The 18,572-nt window shown below is 38.7% G+C and overlaps 1 protein-coding gene across 1 annotated transcript in view; it reads left to right on the forward strand.

Moving 5' to 3' along the window:
* Positions 1-17,803, forward strand: part of LOC124550602 — a 1,053,220-nt gene extending 1,035,417 nt beyond the window's left edge. Inside the window, exons 10-12 of the mRNA XM_047125358.1 lie at positions 6,232-6,371; positions 12,241-12,355; positions 16,311-17,803. Coding sequence (XP_046981314.1) covers positions 6,232-6,371; positions 12,241-12,355; positions 16,311-16,371 — 316 coding nt within the window. The 3' untranslated portion in view covers positions 16,372-17,803. The remainder of the gene's footprint in view (positions 1-6,231; positions 6,372-12,240; positions 12,356-16,310) is intronic.
* Positions 17,804-18,572: the final 769 nt, after the last annotated feature.

Below are 18,572 nucleotides of genomic sequence, written 5' to 3' on the forward strand. Positions count from 1 at the left end.
AAGATGACTATTTTCACAGGTGGCCCTGTCCCTGAAGGAGTCGAATAAACCTGCAACAGGACTGGAAAAGGAAGTGCTGGGTGAGTGGATTGGACAGGTTTTGCATCTGTGTATTTCACAAATATATGACCCTTGTGGCAAGGAGTTTAGGTTCAGAGTGGCAAAGGGATGGACTAGGATGTTGTGGAGGATGGGTGGGTGATGGAGCACCACTTTAGGAGGGATGGGAAGTATCTCGGGTAGGATGTCCTCATTTCAGGGCATGATGATAGATAATCAAAGGCATGGGGAATGACTGGTCCAGTTGTTCCAGTCCAAGGAAGTACTAGTTGATGAACGGGACAGTCCTCCGTGACTGGTTCTTGGGGGTGGTGGGAGGATTGGGGTGTGAGTGGAAATGGCCCACCAGATTTGTTTGTGGATTAGGTCTGGGGATTAGTGCCTGTCAGTGAAGGCCTTGGTGAGACCCTCAACAAACTGACCAAGGGAGTTTTTGTCACTGCAGATACATCATCCCCCAAGTGGCCAGGCTGTGTGGAAGGGAATTTTTTTGTGTGAAAGCGATGACAGCAGTCAAAATGCAGGTACTGTTGGTGGACAGAGGTGCAGATGGCGCCATCTAGAGCAGGAGGTCAACACCTAGGAAAGTGGCATGATGGGTTCAGGAGGATCACATGAAACAGATGGAAGAGAAGGTGTTGAATTTGTGAAAGAATGAAGATAGGGCATCTTCATTCTGAGTCCAGATCATAAAGATATCATCAGTGAACCTGAACCAGACTAGGGGTTTGGTGTTTTGGGAGGCTGGGAAGGTCTCCTCTAGATGGCCCATAAAAATGTTGGTATAGGAGGGCGCAATGCTGGTGCCCGTGGCTATGCTGCGGATTTGTTTACATATCTTCCCTTCAAAGGCTAAAGTTATTAAGATGTATGAAGAATGAGGTAGAGGATTTAGTCTGAAGGGCATTGGGAAAGCTAATTCAATAGTGGCAAGACCATGGGCATGAGAGAGGTGGCATCAACAGTGATGAGTAAGGACAAGGAGGTAAAAGAATAGGGATGGTGGAGAGTTTGGGAAGGAAATGTTTGGAAACTTTGTTGCGGGAGGCTAGATTACAGGCAATTGGTTGGAAATATTGGTCAGTGTGGGTCAAAATTCGTTCAGTGGGGGCACAATAACCATCCACAATGGGGTGTCCAGGATTATTGAGTTTGTGGATTTTGGGGAGCATGTGGATGGTGAGTATGTAGGGTGTCACAGGGGTGAGGAGGGAAATGGATTCAGGAGAGGTGTTCTGGGAAGGACCTAAGGCTTTAAGCAGGGATTGCAGGCTGTGTTGAACTTCTGGGATGGGATCACTCTTGCAGAGTAGGTGGAGGAGTCAGATAATTGGCAGAGGCCTTCTGCCAAGTAGTCGCTGTGTTTTATGACAACAGGGGTGGAACCTTTTTCTGCAGATAGTATGATAGGTCAGGATTCGTTTTCAGATTGTGTATGGCTGTTCTTTCTTCTATTGAAAGGTTGGTGTTCTGAAGAAGGGACCTGGGGAAGGATGATGAGACTAACCTGGAGGTAAGGAATTCTTGGCAGGTAACTAGTGTGTGGTTGGGTGGGAGGGTGGGAGGATCATGGTTGGATGGGAGTATGAACTGTAAGAGGCAGGTTTCAGTGTTGGAATTAGGGTGGTTTTGGTTGGAGGGATTGACAGCAAAGAAGTGCTTCCATTGCAGGGATTGGGAGAAGGAGAGTAGGTCTTTGACAAATCCAGCACGGTTTAATTTGGGTGTAGGATTAAAGGTGAGGCCTTTGTATAGAATAGAAACTTCTGTGGAGCTGAGAGTTTTGGTGGAAAGATTAACAACGGTGTTATGGGAATGTTTTGGCTCTGGATTTGGTGGAGAGCTTGCAGAAAGTTTTGGGGGATATGGCACATTGAAAAGGTCACGTAGGCAGGATTTAGCTGCTGTGAGGGGTGGATGAGGAGGAACTGAATGGGTACAACAGGGATTGGATAGTGGTGCCCGAGGCAGCAGTAAGATGTCAGCAGGCTGGATAACTTATGGAGGTGGTATCTGGAATTCTCCTCCAGGTGCTGGAGAGCAAGGGATTCAGTTTCAGAGATGTGATGTACAGAGTAGGGATTGCAGAGTAGTAGTATGTTGCGGAGGGACTAGAGGTGGTTCTGGGATGCCTGTGCCATGGAGATGTGTTTTCCGTTTGGGAGGGAGGGGAATTCCATGGTTTGGGAAGCATTTGAGAAATAGGATGTGGGGCTCGGTTTTAGCCACAGAAAGGGATACATTTCCGAACTGGCGCAGAAAGATGGACAAGGGGTTCATTGTGGCAGGAATGGTGTAAAAGGTATGGGAACTTCGCAGAAATGGGCAAGATAGGTGTTGAGGGTTCAGAGAGGACCTATAATCGACAAGCCGCGTAAAAATGCGTAAAACATATGGAAAGAAACGCAGAAACACGCACAGATACGCAAAAATACGCACAGATGCATAAAAATAGGGACAAATCCGCAAAAATACGTGAAACCCCATGAAACAAGATGAAAAAACACTCAAATACGTTAAAACATAGAGAAACATCGCAGAAAAGGAACGATGAGGTATATGTGTGTGTGTGTGTGTGTGTGTGTGTGTGTGTGTGTGTGTGTTGCGATAAGCAAAGAGACAGGGAGGGGAAATGGGTTAGCTAGGATCAAAAGTCTATGTTGCACAGGCAGGTGTGGAAAACAAAACTCTACAGTAAGTCCAGATGGTATCAGTAGCTTTCATCAGTAAAAGACACACACACGTACACACACACACACACACACACACACACACACACACACACACACACACACACACACACACACACCATTCATACACACAAGCAAGTGAACCTCATGCACACATGACCATCAACTCCAGCACCTAAGGCCGGAATGCAGCTGTCACTTTGGATGCAAGCAGCAATCTGGACAGGATGAGGAAGGGGAATGGATAGTAGTGTATGGGTAGGGAGACAAATAAACGCTGTCTGGTGGAGAGTGCCAACAGGCACAGCATCAGGAGAATCTGGAATCTGGGACAGGGAGGTGGTGAAAAAAGGAGCAAAAAAGGACAGGAGCGGGGAAAGACAAGCAGTTATGTTGGCAGAGAGTGGCAAATAAACAGGGTGGGATATGAGAATGGGGAGGAGATAGTAGGTCAGAGGGGGTGGAAACTCGTCGGTGAAGGGAGTGGGGACAGTATGTTATCATAGATTGAGGCCAGGATAATTACAGGAACAGTGAATGTGTTGTAAGTATAACTCCCATCTGCACAGTTCAGAGGAGCTGGTGGTGGGGAAAAGGATCCAAATGGCTTAGATAACGAAGAAGCCATTGAAATCGAGTGTGTTATATTCAGCTGCCATGCTGTGGTCTACTTTGTTCTTGACCACGGTTTGCCAGTGGTTATTCATCCTGGTGAACAGCTGGTTGGTAGACTTGGTAGACTTACCAATATAAAAAGCTGTGCAAAGGTTGCAGCAGACCTGGTAAATGACATGGCTGTTTTCACAGGTGGTCCTACCCCTAAAGGAGTAGGATAAACCTGTGACAGGACTGGAACAGGAAATGCTGAGTGGGTGGATTGGGCGTGTTTTGCACCTGTGTGTTTCACAGGTATATGATCCTTGTGGCAAGCAGTTTGGGTTTCGGAGTGGCATAGGGATGGACTAGGATATTGTGGAGGATGGGTGGGTTGGCTGGGTGGAAGAGGACAATGTGAAGCATATGAGAGAGGTGGTGTTAAGGTTGTGAAGGAATGGAGATTGGATGTCTTGGCCCTGATCCAGATCAGGAAGATATCGTCAATGAACCTGAATCAGGCTAAGGCTTGGTGTTTGGGAGTCTAGATAGGTCTTTTTTACATGGCCCATAAAAAGGTTGGTATAGGAGGGTCCAAGCAGTTGCCCATGTCTGTACTGCAGATTTGTTTGTATACCTTCCCTTCAAAGGTGAAGTAGTTGTGGGTTAGGAAAAGTTAATAATGTGTATGAGGAATGAGATAGTGGGATGGAGTGTGAAGGCCATTGGGAAAGCTAATGTTCAATAGCAGTAAGACCATGGGCATGAGACAAATGGATAAAGGTGAGATATTCTTGAAGGAGTCTGAAGGACACTGGGAAAGCTAGTGTTCAATAGCAGTAAGACCATGGGCATGAGAAAAATGAATTCCAGGGAGATGTTCTGGTAAGGGCCTAAGGCTTTAAGCAAGGACTGGAGGTTTTGTTGGACTTATGGGATGGGATTACTTTGGCAGAGTTTATAGGTGGATGAGTCAGATAACTGCTGGAGGCCTTCTACCATGTAGTCAGTGTGATTCATGACAGGGGTGGAACCTTTAACTGCAAGTAGTATGAATAGGTCAGGATTTGGTTTGAGGTTGTGTATGGCTATTCTTTCTTCTACTGAAACACTGGTATTCTGAAGAAGGGATGTGGGGAAGGATGGCGAGGAATTCCTGGAAGGTGACCAATGGGTGGATAGGTAGTAGTTGGCAGGGGAGGATCATGGTTGGTTGGTGGCATGAACTGGAAGAGGCAGGTTTCAATGTGGTTTTGGTTGGAAGGACTGATGGAAAAGAAGTGCTTCCTTTGCAGTGAGTGGGAGAAGGAGAGTAGGTCTTTGACAAATCCAGATATGGCTGTAAGGCTAAAGGTGAGGCCTTTGGATAGGACTTAAACTTCTGTGGAGCTGAGGGTTTTGGTGGGAAGGTTTAACAACAATGTTATGGGAATGTTTTGGTTCTCGATTTTGTGGAGTCAGCCAAGCATATTTCATTCAAAATCTCTCTCTCTATCAACCTATGCTTTGTTTTACACCTGCTATGCAGAATTCTCTAATTCACTATTTCTTTAGAAGTTTAACAAGCCTACCTCTGAGATGAGCACCTCCACACAGAGTGCAATGGCTACCTCAGCTATAAGGGAGGTTGACTTCAATGACTCACTTTAGACATTTACAGAATACAAAAGTTTTTTCTACTTAGTATAATCTAAGGTGGGCTTTTAACCTGAATTTTGTTGTGTTTTGTTTTTCAGTAACTATGTAATTTAATTGATATAATATTTTATCATCTTGAACATATTATCCATTTCCGCAACAGTTTTGTCAAAAAAAGAGAAATATAATTATGCCATAAATATTACCTGTCTAAATACTTGGTGGCTTAGTATGCAATAACGTATGTAATTTGTCAGTTACATTAACCATTAATCCATGAAATTTTGGGTGAACAACTGGATGTCAATAACTTGCTGGCACAATATTTCACTGCATAGTCTTCTGACCATTTCCAAGTATATATGGCAAGTACATTGAACTCCCCTGTTTAAAAACACACTGTCACATGCAAAGTGTGTGCAGTTGTCACTGAAAATCACGATCCTAGTTTATAAGGGTCTCAGACAGTGCATAATAACTTAGATAATTTTTCTGATACATTAATCATCATTCTATGAAATTTAGGCCTGAGGCACTTATTATTTGGGACAGTAGTTTCCAGTTTGATAACACATGGAATCCTGTCATTGAAAACTTTGTGCCCTGCATAGCCAGTGTTGCTCTGCAATTTTACTGTGTGAAGACAGTCAATCAATGAGCGAGTTTTCACTATGGAGGACACTCACAGCAGCACACAGACATGAAGCAGATGCACATGTGCTCTAGCAATGCATGCAGAGTGACAACTGTGTGCACCGAACATGTGCCAATGCAGCTTTGTATAGGAAAGCACAGTGTATCTTTCCCAGTATACACATGAAAATGATGTGGCAGCAAGTCATTGACATCCAGCAGTTCACCAAGTATTTCATGGAACAATCTCTACACCGGGAAATTTTTAAATTTCACACATTAATCACTAAATCAAACAATGGGAAATCTAAGACAGAATAATGACAATATTATGAAAAGGATTGTTGCTACTCCCCATATATCTGAGATGCTGAATCGCAGATGGGCACTACAAAAAGACTGTCAAACAAAGCTTTCCGCCAAACAGATCTTCATCAGAATAGACAACATACACACACATACTCTTGCAAATGCAGCTCACACACACATAACTAGGCTCTGGTCACCAATTCAAACATAATCCATGCACACAGCCACAGTCTCTGGCTGCCATTGCTCTTTGACATAATGCAATATCATATGAAGCTCATTATCTTTTGTACTTCTCATGTTACAGATCAACAGCAAAGAAAAGTCTCACATCCCATAGGTTGAGGGAATCAACAAAAGAGAGAATCACACGCACTGTATCAGCAAAGCGAGATTTAGCTGAAGTCAAACACAATACCAGCAGAGCAACCACAGACAAGTTGCCTGGTAAGTGCAGATCATTTATTTGAATTTTTCAATGCCATACTGCTAGTATGTGAAATTCAACTAGATAATGTTGTGTTGATGTTAGCAACAGTGTACAGGTCTCCACTAGGAGATTGGGAGCTATTCATAAAAAAGTTTGACTCCCTATTACACTGTCTGTCAGACAAAAAGAAGAGGTTATTAATCTTTGGTGATTTAAATGTTAACATTCTAAGCAATTCTGATAGGAAAAGCGAACTAAAAGTGTTGTTAACAACATATAACTTAGAATCAGTAATCAATTACCCTACACATATAGCTCAGGACAGTAGTACTCTGATAGATAATGTATTTGTACAGCAAGAGGATGAAGAACAAACACATGCTTTCCCTGTGGTAAATGGAGTGTCTGACCATGATGCACAACCGATTAACTTACAAAACCTAATAGGGTGTACACTTCAGAAACCATTAAGTAAAAGTGTGAGTGTGATCAACCCAGTATATATAGATCACTTCAGTGAAAGTTTTGGAAATGTAAACTGGGAAGATGTATATAATGAGACAAATGCCAATAATAAATGCAGCGTATTTCTTGATAATTTACATCTCTTTTTGAACACTGTTTTCCAAAGAAAATTACTAAATGTAAAACAACAAACTTTTCAAGGAAACCATGGATTACTACAGTTATTAAAGTGTCTTCAGAAAGAAAAAGAAAACTGTATGAGACAGCAAGAACTAGTAAAGATCCAGAAGTAGTTTTACACTGTAAAAATTACTGTAACATACTGAGAAAAGTTGTAAGGAAATCAAGAAATATGTATGTCAGAGAAGAAATTAACAACTCCAGCAATAAAATAAAATCAGTATGGAATGTTGTTATAAGGGAGACAGGAAAAGTAACCACTGGGGTATGTACAGGGTGTTTCAAAAATGACCAGTATATTTGAAACGGCAATAAAAACTAAACGAGCAGCGATAGAAATACACCGTTTGTTGCAATATGCTTACGACAACAGTACATTTTCAGGCAGACAAACTTTCGAAATTACAGTAGTTACAATTTTCAACAACAGATGGCGCTGCGGTCTGAGAAACTCTATAGTATGATATTTTCCACATATCCACCATGCGTAGCAATAATATGGCGTAGTCTCTGAATGAAATTACCCGAAACCTTTGACAACGTGTCTGGCGGAATGGCTTCACATGCAGATGAGATGTACTGCTTCAGCTGTTCACTTCTTTCTGGATTCTGGCGGTACACCTGGTCTTTCAAGTGTCCCCACAGAAAGAAGTCACAGGGGTTCATGTCTGGCGAATAGGGAGGCAAATCCACGCCGCCTCCTGTATGTTTCGGATAGCCCAAAGCAATCACACGATCATCGAAATATTCATTCAGGAAATTAAAGATGTCGGCCGTGCGATGTGGCCGGGCACCATCTTGCATAAACCACGAGGTGTTCGCAGTGTCGTCTAAGGCAGTTTGTACCGCTACAAATTCACGAAGAATGTCCAGATAGCGTGATGCAGTAATCGTTTCGGATCTGAAAAATGGGCCAATGATTCCTTTGGAAGAAATGGCGGCCCAGACCAGTACTTTTTGAGGATGCAGGGACGATGGGACTGCAACATGGGGCTTTTCGGTTCCCCATATGCGCCAGTTCTGTTTATTGACGAAGCCGTCCAGGTAAAAATAAGCTTCGTCAGTAAACCAAATGCTGCCCACATGCATATCGCCGTCATCAATCCTGTGCACTATATCAATAGCGAATGTCTCTCGTGCAGCAATGGTAGCGGCGCTGAGGGGTTGCCGCGTTTGAATTTTGTATGGATAGAGGTGTAAACTCTGGCACATGAGACGATACGTGGACGTTGGCGTCATTTGGACCGCAGCTGCAACACGGCGAATGGAAACCCGAGGCCGCTGTTGGATCACCTGCTGCACTAGCTGCGCGTTGCCCTCTGTGGTTGCTGTACGCGGTCGCCCTACCTTTCCAGCACGTTCATCCGTCACGTTCCCAGTCCGTTGAAATTTTTCAAACAGATCCTTCATTGTATCGCTTTTCGGTCCTTTGGTTACATTAAACCTCCGTTGAAAACTTCGTCTTGTTGCAACGATACTGTGTTCTAGGCGGTGGAATTCCAACACCAGAAAAATCCTCTGTTCTAAGGAATAAACCATGTTGTCTACAGCACACTTGCACGTTGTGAACAGCACACGCTTACAGCAGAAAGACAACGTACAGAATGGCGCACCCACAGACTGCATTGTCTTCTATATCTTTCACATCACTTGCAGCGCCATCTGTTGTTGAAAATTGTAACTACTGTAATTTCGAAAGTTTGTCCGCCTGAAAATGTACTGTTGTCCCAAGCATATTGCAACAAATGGTGTATTTCTATCGCTGCTCGTTTAGTTTTTAATGCCGTTTCAAATATACCGGTCATTTTTGAAACACCCTGTAGTATTACTGTTAAAGAGAATGAGACCATCTTAACCAACAGTACACAGGTAGCCAATGTATTTAACAATCACTTCTTAAGTGCAAGAGAAAAAATTGGTGAGAATAGTTCAAAAGAAAAAGCCAGGCAGTACATGGAAGAGTCAGTTTTGAAAAATTTTTGTCAGATTAAGTTTCATCTAACAACGTCTTGTGAAATAAGAAAAATCTGGGAAAAATAAATGTTCCGTTGGAGTAGATGGCATCTCTAACAAGTTATTAAAACAATGTGGAGCAATTACAGCTGATGTTTTGAGTCACATATGTAATGCATCACTGACTCAGTGTATTTTTCCAGACAGGTTAAAATATGCTCAGGCCTCTCTACAAAAAGAGGGAAACCATAGTTGTCAATAATTACCGGCCAGTATCCTTGCTTATAGCATTTTCAAAAAGCTTTGAGAGAGTAATGTACTCAAGAGTGGGTAGCCATCTCAACAGTAATGGGATACTTAGTAAATCACAGTGCAGATTTCAAAATTGCTGTTCCACTGAGACAGCAATATGCAATTTCACTGTCCACACAACAGTGTCTTTAAATAGTAAAAAGTCACCAGTAGGAATATTCTGTGACTTATCCAAAGCATTTGAGGGTATGAACCATGACATTATGTTAGAAAAATTACAATTCTATGGTATAAATGGAACAGCATACGAGTGATTTAAGTCATATCTACAGAACAGGAAGCAAAAAGTCTCTTTATATGCTTCAAGTGATTCAAAGGAGTTTGCCACTTCATGTAACTGGGGTGAAATTACATTAGGTGTTCCACAAGTTTCGATCATGGGTCCCCTCCTGTTCTTGATATATGTGAATGACCTCCCTTCTTATGTGAAATAAGATGGTGAACTGACATTGTTTGCTGACGATACAAGCATAATTATTAATCCAGTGTAAGGAAGTCCAATAGAAAATTACACAAATAAGGTCTTTGGAAAAGTTATTAATTGGTTTTCTGCGAATGGGCTTGCTCTGAACTTTGAAAAAACACAGTACATCCAGTTTTCTGCTGCAAAAAGTATAATTCCTTCAATAAACATAACACATCAAAAGAAGTCTGTAGCCATGGTAGAGCATACTAAGTTTTTGGGTGTACATATAGATGAGAATCTTAATTGGAAAATTCATATTTTGGATCTCCTAAAGCGACTAGGTTCAGCAACTTTTGCAATCAGAATAATTGCCAATTTTGAGGATGTAGAAGTTAGTAAGCTAACGTACTTTGCATACTTCCACTCTCTGATGTCATATGGAATAATATTCTGGGGCAACTCAACACTTAGGCAAAAGGTATTCACTGTTCAAAAGAAAGTAGTTAGAATAATGGCTGAGGTTCATAGTTGCACATCTTGTAGGCATCTGTTTAAAAGGTTAGGAATTCTTACAACTGCTTCACAGTACATTTACTCAGTAATGAAATTTTTTCTCATCATCATGGACCAGTTTAAAATCAACAGCGACATTCATGATTGCAATACCAGAAAAAAGAAAGACCTACACTATCCTTTACTTAACCTATCTTTGGCACAGAAAGGGGTAAAATATGTTGCTATAAAACTTTTTGATAAATTACCAGATGAAATAAAATGTCTGACAGACAGCAGTAATAGTTTCAGATGCAAATTGAAATCATACCTCCTTGACAACTCCTTCTATACCTTAGATGAATTCTTGAATATGTGTAAATAAATCTGGAGATATGATATATGCATTTTGTACCATTTAAAGGAATGAAATATTTAGATATAACACTATAATGTAAACAAAAAAGAAACTTGTTTCCTGTGTGCTTTTCTTGTGCATTTGACACATTCCACATTATAATGGTTTTCCGTGCTATTGATCAATGGAACAAGTAAGTAACTAACCCCTCATAGGCTGTAGTAACCAACTGATTTGTGTCCCCTTGCTGTCACCACAACACAGAGCTCAGTGACTGACATGGGTCTGCAAACATTATCATTAGACCATGGTAAAATGGCAGCATGCATCATGGCCCAATCAATGACAGTTTCTGTTGTATCAAGCTGATGGGCACTTAAGAGAGTGTCTCATAAATCTATGGATCCCACAGGTCAACATGGTTGTGTCAAGGAAGGAGTGGGCTCAGTTACAACCTGTATAGTGTTCAAATGATGGCAGCAGAGCACCATTGTCCAGCTGTGGGGGCCAATGGCAGGTGCATATAATGTGGACATTCTTACATCAGAAAGCATCAATGTAGGTACCACACTTCAACAGGACAATGTAACATTTCACTTCTCTTTGGTTACATGTAGGTGGCTTGATGAACACTCCAGAGCATTTGTGACCATGGTTTGATCTGCCAGATTACCTGATCTTAACCAAATCAAATACTTATGGGATGCTGTCAGATGCTTGATGAACCCAACACTAAATACACAAAAGCAATTATGGGTAGCACTGAAAGACTGATGGATCAATGTCTCTTCAAAACAATTCCAGCATCTCATAAAGTCTACGCCTTGTTGTGTTACTGCACATTTGAGTGCCTGTGGAGGAATGACTCACTATTAACATCATAACCACTACTTTCCATGACTATTGACGACTCAGTGTATATTAAGTTGTGATATTTGCTAAATGTTTACATTGGACGGTAAAGCAGAACTAACATTTATCTAGAAAGAGTGAAAAAGTTATCTAAAAAAAGTAGCTGATCTCTGCAATTGTAGATTATCCTGGATTATGAAACTAATGTATAGTTCTTGACACTATTTACATATAGCTTCAATAAATAATCAGACTGCCTGTTCCTTAAAATTGTGTGATGCACGAAATTCATTAAATGGTTTCATTTTATTTTTAATAAGCCATTCTATACTATCTATCACTTTCTAGCATATTTCATCTGTATTGTTTGTTCAGCCATCATATTTTAAGAGTTTTGTTCTTAAGTATCCAAGCACTTACTGAATATAGTAAAATTGATAAACATTGCAAATACCTGTTTACTATCTTTTAAAATTTTATTAGTCCTTCATATGCTGCATGAAACAGAAAAAGAATTTCTCATAGAATTTAGGTAATGAAACAGGAATATATCATTTAAAAGAAAAGTGTACATACTGTGCTTTTCAACAGTAAACCATTAATAAGCTTGAATGTCTATTGCTTTATTGAAAATTATGGAAAAATACAGTTTTTGAAAATAAAATCATTGAAGTTCAATATCTTATGAAAAGACTGTAGGCACTAATGCTGTTATAATATTTCTTCATGTTTCTTTAGTTTGATTTTTGTGCTCAGGTGTTAACTGCAACTCAATGATTATGAGTTCAAAAAATATAATTGCTACAAGCTCTTTCATTATGCAAGCAGCACAGATGTAAATATGTCAAAACTTAATTTTCTTTAATAGGAAGCAGTCATGGTCTACTGCCATCAAGCAGCAAGAATAAAAATGAACGCTGCATTTCTGAACGTCGGACAGTGGTAGCTGTGATGCCACTGAGGCCATCTCCCTCCAGCAACGTGTATGTACCAGCGAAGCATCACTGTCCCTGCATCTGCTCGTGATATTTCCCACACGTGTGTTAGATAGATAGATCATTGTTATATTGCTATTTCATTTCTGAACTCGCTCCTAATCATATGCAAGTATTTTAGAGTAGCAGTAGAGCAAATTACATTGAACTAAAATATTTTATTGAATTCACAAATTATGTACAAAGCTTCAGACTTTACCCTAACTTACATTTTCTACATGCTTTTCAGTGCAAAAAAGATGAAAATGATTTTCAGTAATTCATTATCTTCAAGACTTGCCTAACAATTCAAATGAAATTGAAATACTTCTACCTTGAGACACAAAATTAATAGACAAGTGCTGTAAATTTTGCAACTTAGATGAAAATATATTGCTAATTAATGGTTACTACAACCACATCATCACACATGTCATCCTGCATAATGTGCAGAGATACAGGGTGTTTGCAAATTCGCATCACAAACTTCTAGGACTGTTTCTATTCTATTCAGATGTGTAATGTGTTCATGTCTGCTGAGGGGAAGAGAAAAGTCTCAGTGTTGCTTGTCTTGGTATGCAATAGGTTGGGCAGGATGAGATGTACTACTTCTTGTTGGGATATATGCAAAATTTTAATTTATGAGACTCCTGTAAAGATAGAGAAAGATCTGCTGGCCCAAGTTCTGTCCACTGCTCTAGAAATGGAAGAGACACACGTTGGGATGGAGAATGTCTACCAGAACTTGCTTTGTAGGTACAATGTCTGTAACAATGTTAGTGGTTTCCACATCGAGCTACTCATGTAATGCGTCAGTACTGTTCTGTATGTACAGTATGCTGGGTTCCTTTTTGTTTTGGAGTAATATAAACATGTAATGTTTAAATGTTAATACAAAAAATGTGTGTAAGTGATAAATGGATATTTTGTTATGTTTCGTTTCAAATTGTAGCCTAATAAGCATACTGCGTCACGTCTATTTCAATTCCTCAAACAAAACTGGATGAGTTAAACATCTGAAATGAAACTATTGTAGAATGGAAATGCTGCATTTCCAGACATGGGTTCCTATTCAAAATATTATGTTCTCACTCCCCTCTACAAGTCCTAGAAGTTTGTAATGGGAATTTCCAAACACTTTGTATATATTATTGTGTGACAAAATCATTAAATTTTTAAAGCTCATATCAAAACACAGTTTAAAATTCTGTTGAAGATGTAGGTCTACATTTATCTGCTAATTTCTGTTTCACTCTTTTCTCTTTCAGAATAGTACTGAACAAAATAGCTATGCATAACAAACATTTGGGATAGGTTTCAGTATCCCATTTCCATTTGCTTGTTAGTCAGTGAGGCAATCACAAGTGGTTATTAATTTTCATCTATGTCTATTCAGATTTACAGCACATGCTTTACCTTCTCTTCTGAGTTTTAAATATTCATTATTGCTACTATCAGTAGTCCTGCTTTTCTGGAATATATTGTGTCTTGGGCAGAAGTATCTTGTAACTCTGTTATTTATGTGCATGTTTTGTTATTGAAAACTTTTATATCAACTGTGCATGCACATGTTACTACAACATTTTTTTCCAATTGTCTATCAAAGTTTCTTTGCTGAAAGCTGGCACATAACAATGATCTATACTATATAATACATTTGTTGTAGTTCAATAGCTTTTTTCCTGTAGTTAGAGTTACAAGTAGTTAGTTTTGAGACACTAACCTGGCAACAGACATGCATGAGGACAGACTGAAAAGTTTCTAGCCTGTTAATAATATGAAAAAGTACTTGATTAACTGTACAAATTTTTCCAACAAAAATAGTAAATGAAACACTCTTAAATTTGTTTTTGGTCTTTCAGTTAGTTTCTTTGTATAAACACCTCAAAATAAGGTCAAATCGATGGGTTAAATGTCAAAACTCCAAGAGTAATAGTTTAACTGTGTGGACAAATTATTCTCCTTTTACAGCCAAGAAAACAAAGGTGCCAAGTTTAGATGAGGTTTACGAAACAATTTTGACAAAAATAATCTGCACAATGTGGTAGAGATAGGAGCATTCAGTGAAATGTAATGAACACTAGCACATAATTTTGTTATTTTGAAGCAAGCTATCAAGTGTATCATATTCTGGAAATAAAAGTACTGTGGAAACAAAATAAATGTCCCAATGGAGGAAAGCTAAATACAAACATGGGGGAAAAATTAGAATCAGTAAGAAATATGATGGCTATGTTCATTTCGACTGTTAGATAAGAAATACAACTCGACATGAGAAAGTTTCACCCACTGATATTACAGTGGATAAAAAAGTGAAAAATGCAAATTTAACATTTGGATTTCATAAGGCCTCACTGATCACCAATTCTGGACTCACAAGAGTAGTGTAGTACAATCTGCTCCCCGTATTTCATATGATGTTACTTATTACTTATCCAAATTGGAAACAGAGTGAATGTCTGGAAATACATTTGTAATAGGGCACTGATAATTTCTGTTAGCATTCTGTTTTCATATAGTTAAACAGCTATGCAAGTGTTGTGAGTTCAGATTAGTAAATATGTCTCAGCAAAAATTAGTGTTCAATTCAGATAGGTCTGAAGTTTTTCAGTTTGTCCTCATATTATGTAACTGTGTATACAATTTCTCATTTTGAAAGTATTTTTATTCTGTCATTTATTTCTTTACCTTATTGATTAACTGATGGTTTGAATAATTTCACATATCTGATCTGCTGCGTGTGTGAGTGTTTACAGACACACATTTTTTTCATGTGTTTGAAGGCTAGTAATACAATGATGCTGTTTAATTTGATGAAAATGATATATGATATATTTTGCTTCTATCCACACACTGTTGTAGCTTTCAAGCTAATTCATTACCTGTTATTTTTAGTATGCTTCCAGTCACTTTGGAAGTTACAATAAATTTTGCCTACTTCAGTTAAAACATTTCAGTCTTTCTGCACGTTAAAAGATAACCATTGAATATTTATTTCAGTCACTACTTATGAGATTGTAGTGAATCTTAAAACAGTCTTCTCAAGTCTTTGATTGTTTCCATAATCTTAAAGACATACTCCACAACCCTCCTTTTAGCAAAGACTGTGCAGACCAACTTGCAACAGAATAATTGCACTTTTGTTTTATAGATTTATTTGCCATTAAATATTAATACCAAGTAGATATACTCTAATGTAGTCACTGCTACATTTCCAAAATTAGATTATTTTCCAGTAGTATCCAATTATCTTGAACTTGAAGGTCACAATTCAGCAGCTTGCTGTTGTTAACAACTTGATAATAACATATACCAGTAGCAATAAGAATTTATTCACAGTCATCTTCAAGTGTGAATTAAAGTTCTCTTAGTAGGTTATTTAAGGTACCAGACCTAGTATCCATTAATATTCAAGGTCATTATCACATATTCGTGCAAGAGCACTTGATTCTAGGATAAAATAAAAAAATAAAAAGTGCAGGATGGAATAACAATATGGAAAGGATAGATCGCTAATGAGCACATGGAGGAGGTGTCGAGTTGTAGATAGTCACAATAAAAAGAATACTAGAATATTTAAGCTTTTGGATAGCCCTTCCTCAGAAGCAGAACTCTCACACATTCACATGACAACTTACACACATATGGCTACTGCCTATGGGCTCTAAGACTGCTGGTGAAATTGCATCAGTGAAAAAGGCTTGCTGTAGGCCTTGAGCTGCACAGAATATTATGATAACAATACAAAGTCAGTAACAGACAATAAGGAGGGATACTGCTTTGAGTGGGTGAGTGAATGAGTTTCTCAGTACCAGAACTACATACTGGTTATAAAGCTGTACAGAAGATACTTTTAAGTAATAAAATTTTGTTGTTTTGAACTGTACATAAAACCTGTCTTCCTCACATCATTTTGTATAATTTCCCAATACTATACTAACAGATCTTTCTCTCTGTTTTGCAGGAAAAAGATAAAAACTACTTCTAGTCGCACAGAAGGAACTCAAGTCAAACCAGTGAAATGATGGGTTGAAGGAAGTCTCATCAGAACATACTCAAAGATCTCTGTAAATTTGTGAAAGTGCAAAGACTTCATGGACAAGACATTTGATAAATAATGTTACAGTTCTGAAGGTTTATAATATTCAGATTAGATTTTTGTACTCTGGTCAGTGTAATAGCTGATGAATTCTTATGATGTTTTGCATATATATGTGATTAAGTGTTATCACTTCCTTTTCCAGAAAACCAAAAAAGACAAAAAAAGTGAACTGGGTTCTTTTGTAGGGTACTTATTTTATGCCTTGCTACAATGTTTCATTCACTGATGAAAGAGTTCCTATTAATGAACATTTATGGGCTTTCAAACTATTACAAAATTAAGATAAGTTATAATTAACTGATGAAAGCTCCACTGTTGTTTGTGTAACATGCTAATTCCCATTCCTTGTACGTCTAGCTCCAGCAAAGCTTGACAGGCATTGTCATTTTCCATGATAGTTTATTACTGTGCTATGTAGCTCTTTGGGCAAAATAGAGTTATGTGTTAGCTGTTCCTCCATACACCTGCACTTTATTTTATTCTTAACCATTTGTTCTAACATATTATTCTCATTATTATTTATCTTGCAGACAGTGTCTTCAGACAAGGTTTCAAGAAATTTCTACTAACATCTACTCAAGTATGTTCTAAGTCTCATAGTGGTTAAATAGTAAATAATGAAATAATGACAATACCTGATGAGTTTTCAATAAACTCACAAGACAATATGAAATTGTAAGGAAGCAGTTATGTAAATACAGTGGCACAAATAATTCAAAAAATACTGAAATGATTTGGTTGCATTTCATATGAACACTACCAACAATGTTTGTAGAAAATGCAACAAAAACAAATTTAGGAACTTTATCATTGCTTTAGTAATGGAATGGATATTTGACAATATTAGTAACTGTTATTCACATTAACAGATCTCATATTTTTTACAGTTTTCTACCATATGTATGTTCATCTACAAGGATACTTGTGTTATATCATAGATATCAATAAGTTATTTTATTGAATTTTAGATCATATCTATTTTGATGGCAGACTTTTAATCCCAGGGCTTCTTCTATGCCTCACTGCATTTTGTTCATGTGTTGGAATTAACAGTGTATATTACTACAATTAACAAAACAGTTTTCACTCTCTGCAATTTAATTAAGACAAGTATAATTTTGCTAAACACACAAATTCCCACAAATTGTCAGGATCAGTCAACTAGTGCATATATTGCTCACAATACAGTTTTGCTGGAGCTTGGCCTAGCTACATTGTGTCCTGAATTCAGTTATAAACATCTGTACAATTTAAAGGAATTTAGAAAATGTAGAATTTAGTTGTCAACATTGTTATTAATCATTTATGTTTGTGCATCTTTATATGAATTCATATAAATAATTTATCTTACTTAACATGTGTTTTTTTTCTAATTTTCCCAACTACAGTTAACACAGACACAAAATGTGTTGTTTTTTAAATACTACTTGGCTGTTGCCCTGTAGCAGATCCAGGAAATTCTCCTCCAGTGTTCAACACACTAAAGATATGGTGCTCATAACAGCAGCTCACATAAAACTCCAGACACATATGCAAACAAATAATTATCCCGCACATTTGTAGTGGCTTACACTTCCATTTTTGGTAGAATTTATCTACAGCTTCATTTCTGAATCTGAAGAAATCATGTTGCCTCATTTTTGTCATCATAAAAAACACTTAGCCAATGGCCTTGCAGCAGTGATAACTCCGGTTCCACCGGCCGAAGTGGCCGTGCGGTTCTAGACGCTGCAGTCTGGAACCGCGAGACCGCTACGGTCACAGGTTCGAATCCTGCCTCAGGCATGGATGTTTGTGATGTCCTTAGGTTAGTTAGGTTTAACTAGTTCTACTTTCTAGGGGACTAATGACCTGAGAAGTTGAGTCCCATAGAGCTCAGAGCCATTTGAACCATTTGAACTCCGGTTCCCATCAGGGGTAGCTGTGAAAGGGAGAGAAGTAAAAAAAGGCTGTGGGTGCATTGGTAGAGTGCTGTGTAGTGCTGGAATGGGAACAGGGAAAGGGCTAGATGAGTAAGGACAATGACCCACAAAGTCATTGAAATGAAGAATGTCGTGATGGGTGGCATGCCCTGCAACAGGGTGGTCCACTTGTTTCTTGACCACAGTTAAGTAGGGGGATGAC

This window comes from Schistocerca americana, chromosome 1 (genome assembly GCF_021461395.2).
Source record: "Schistocerca americana isolate TAMUIC-IGC-003095 chromosome 1, iqSchAmer2.1, whole genome shotgun sequence".
In the NCBI taxonomy this organism is placed as follows: Eukaryota; Metazoa; Arthropoda; class Insecta; order Orthoptera; family Acrididae; genus Schistocerca; species Schistocerca americana.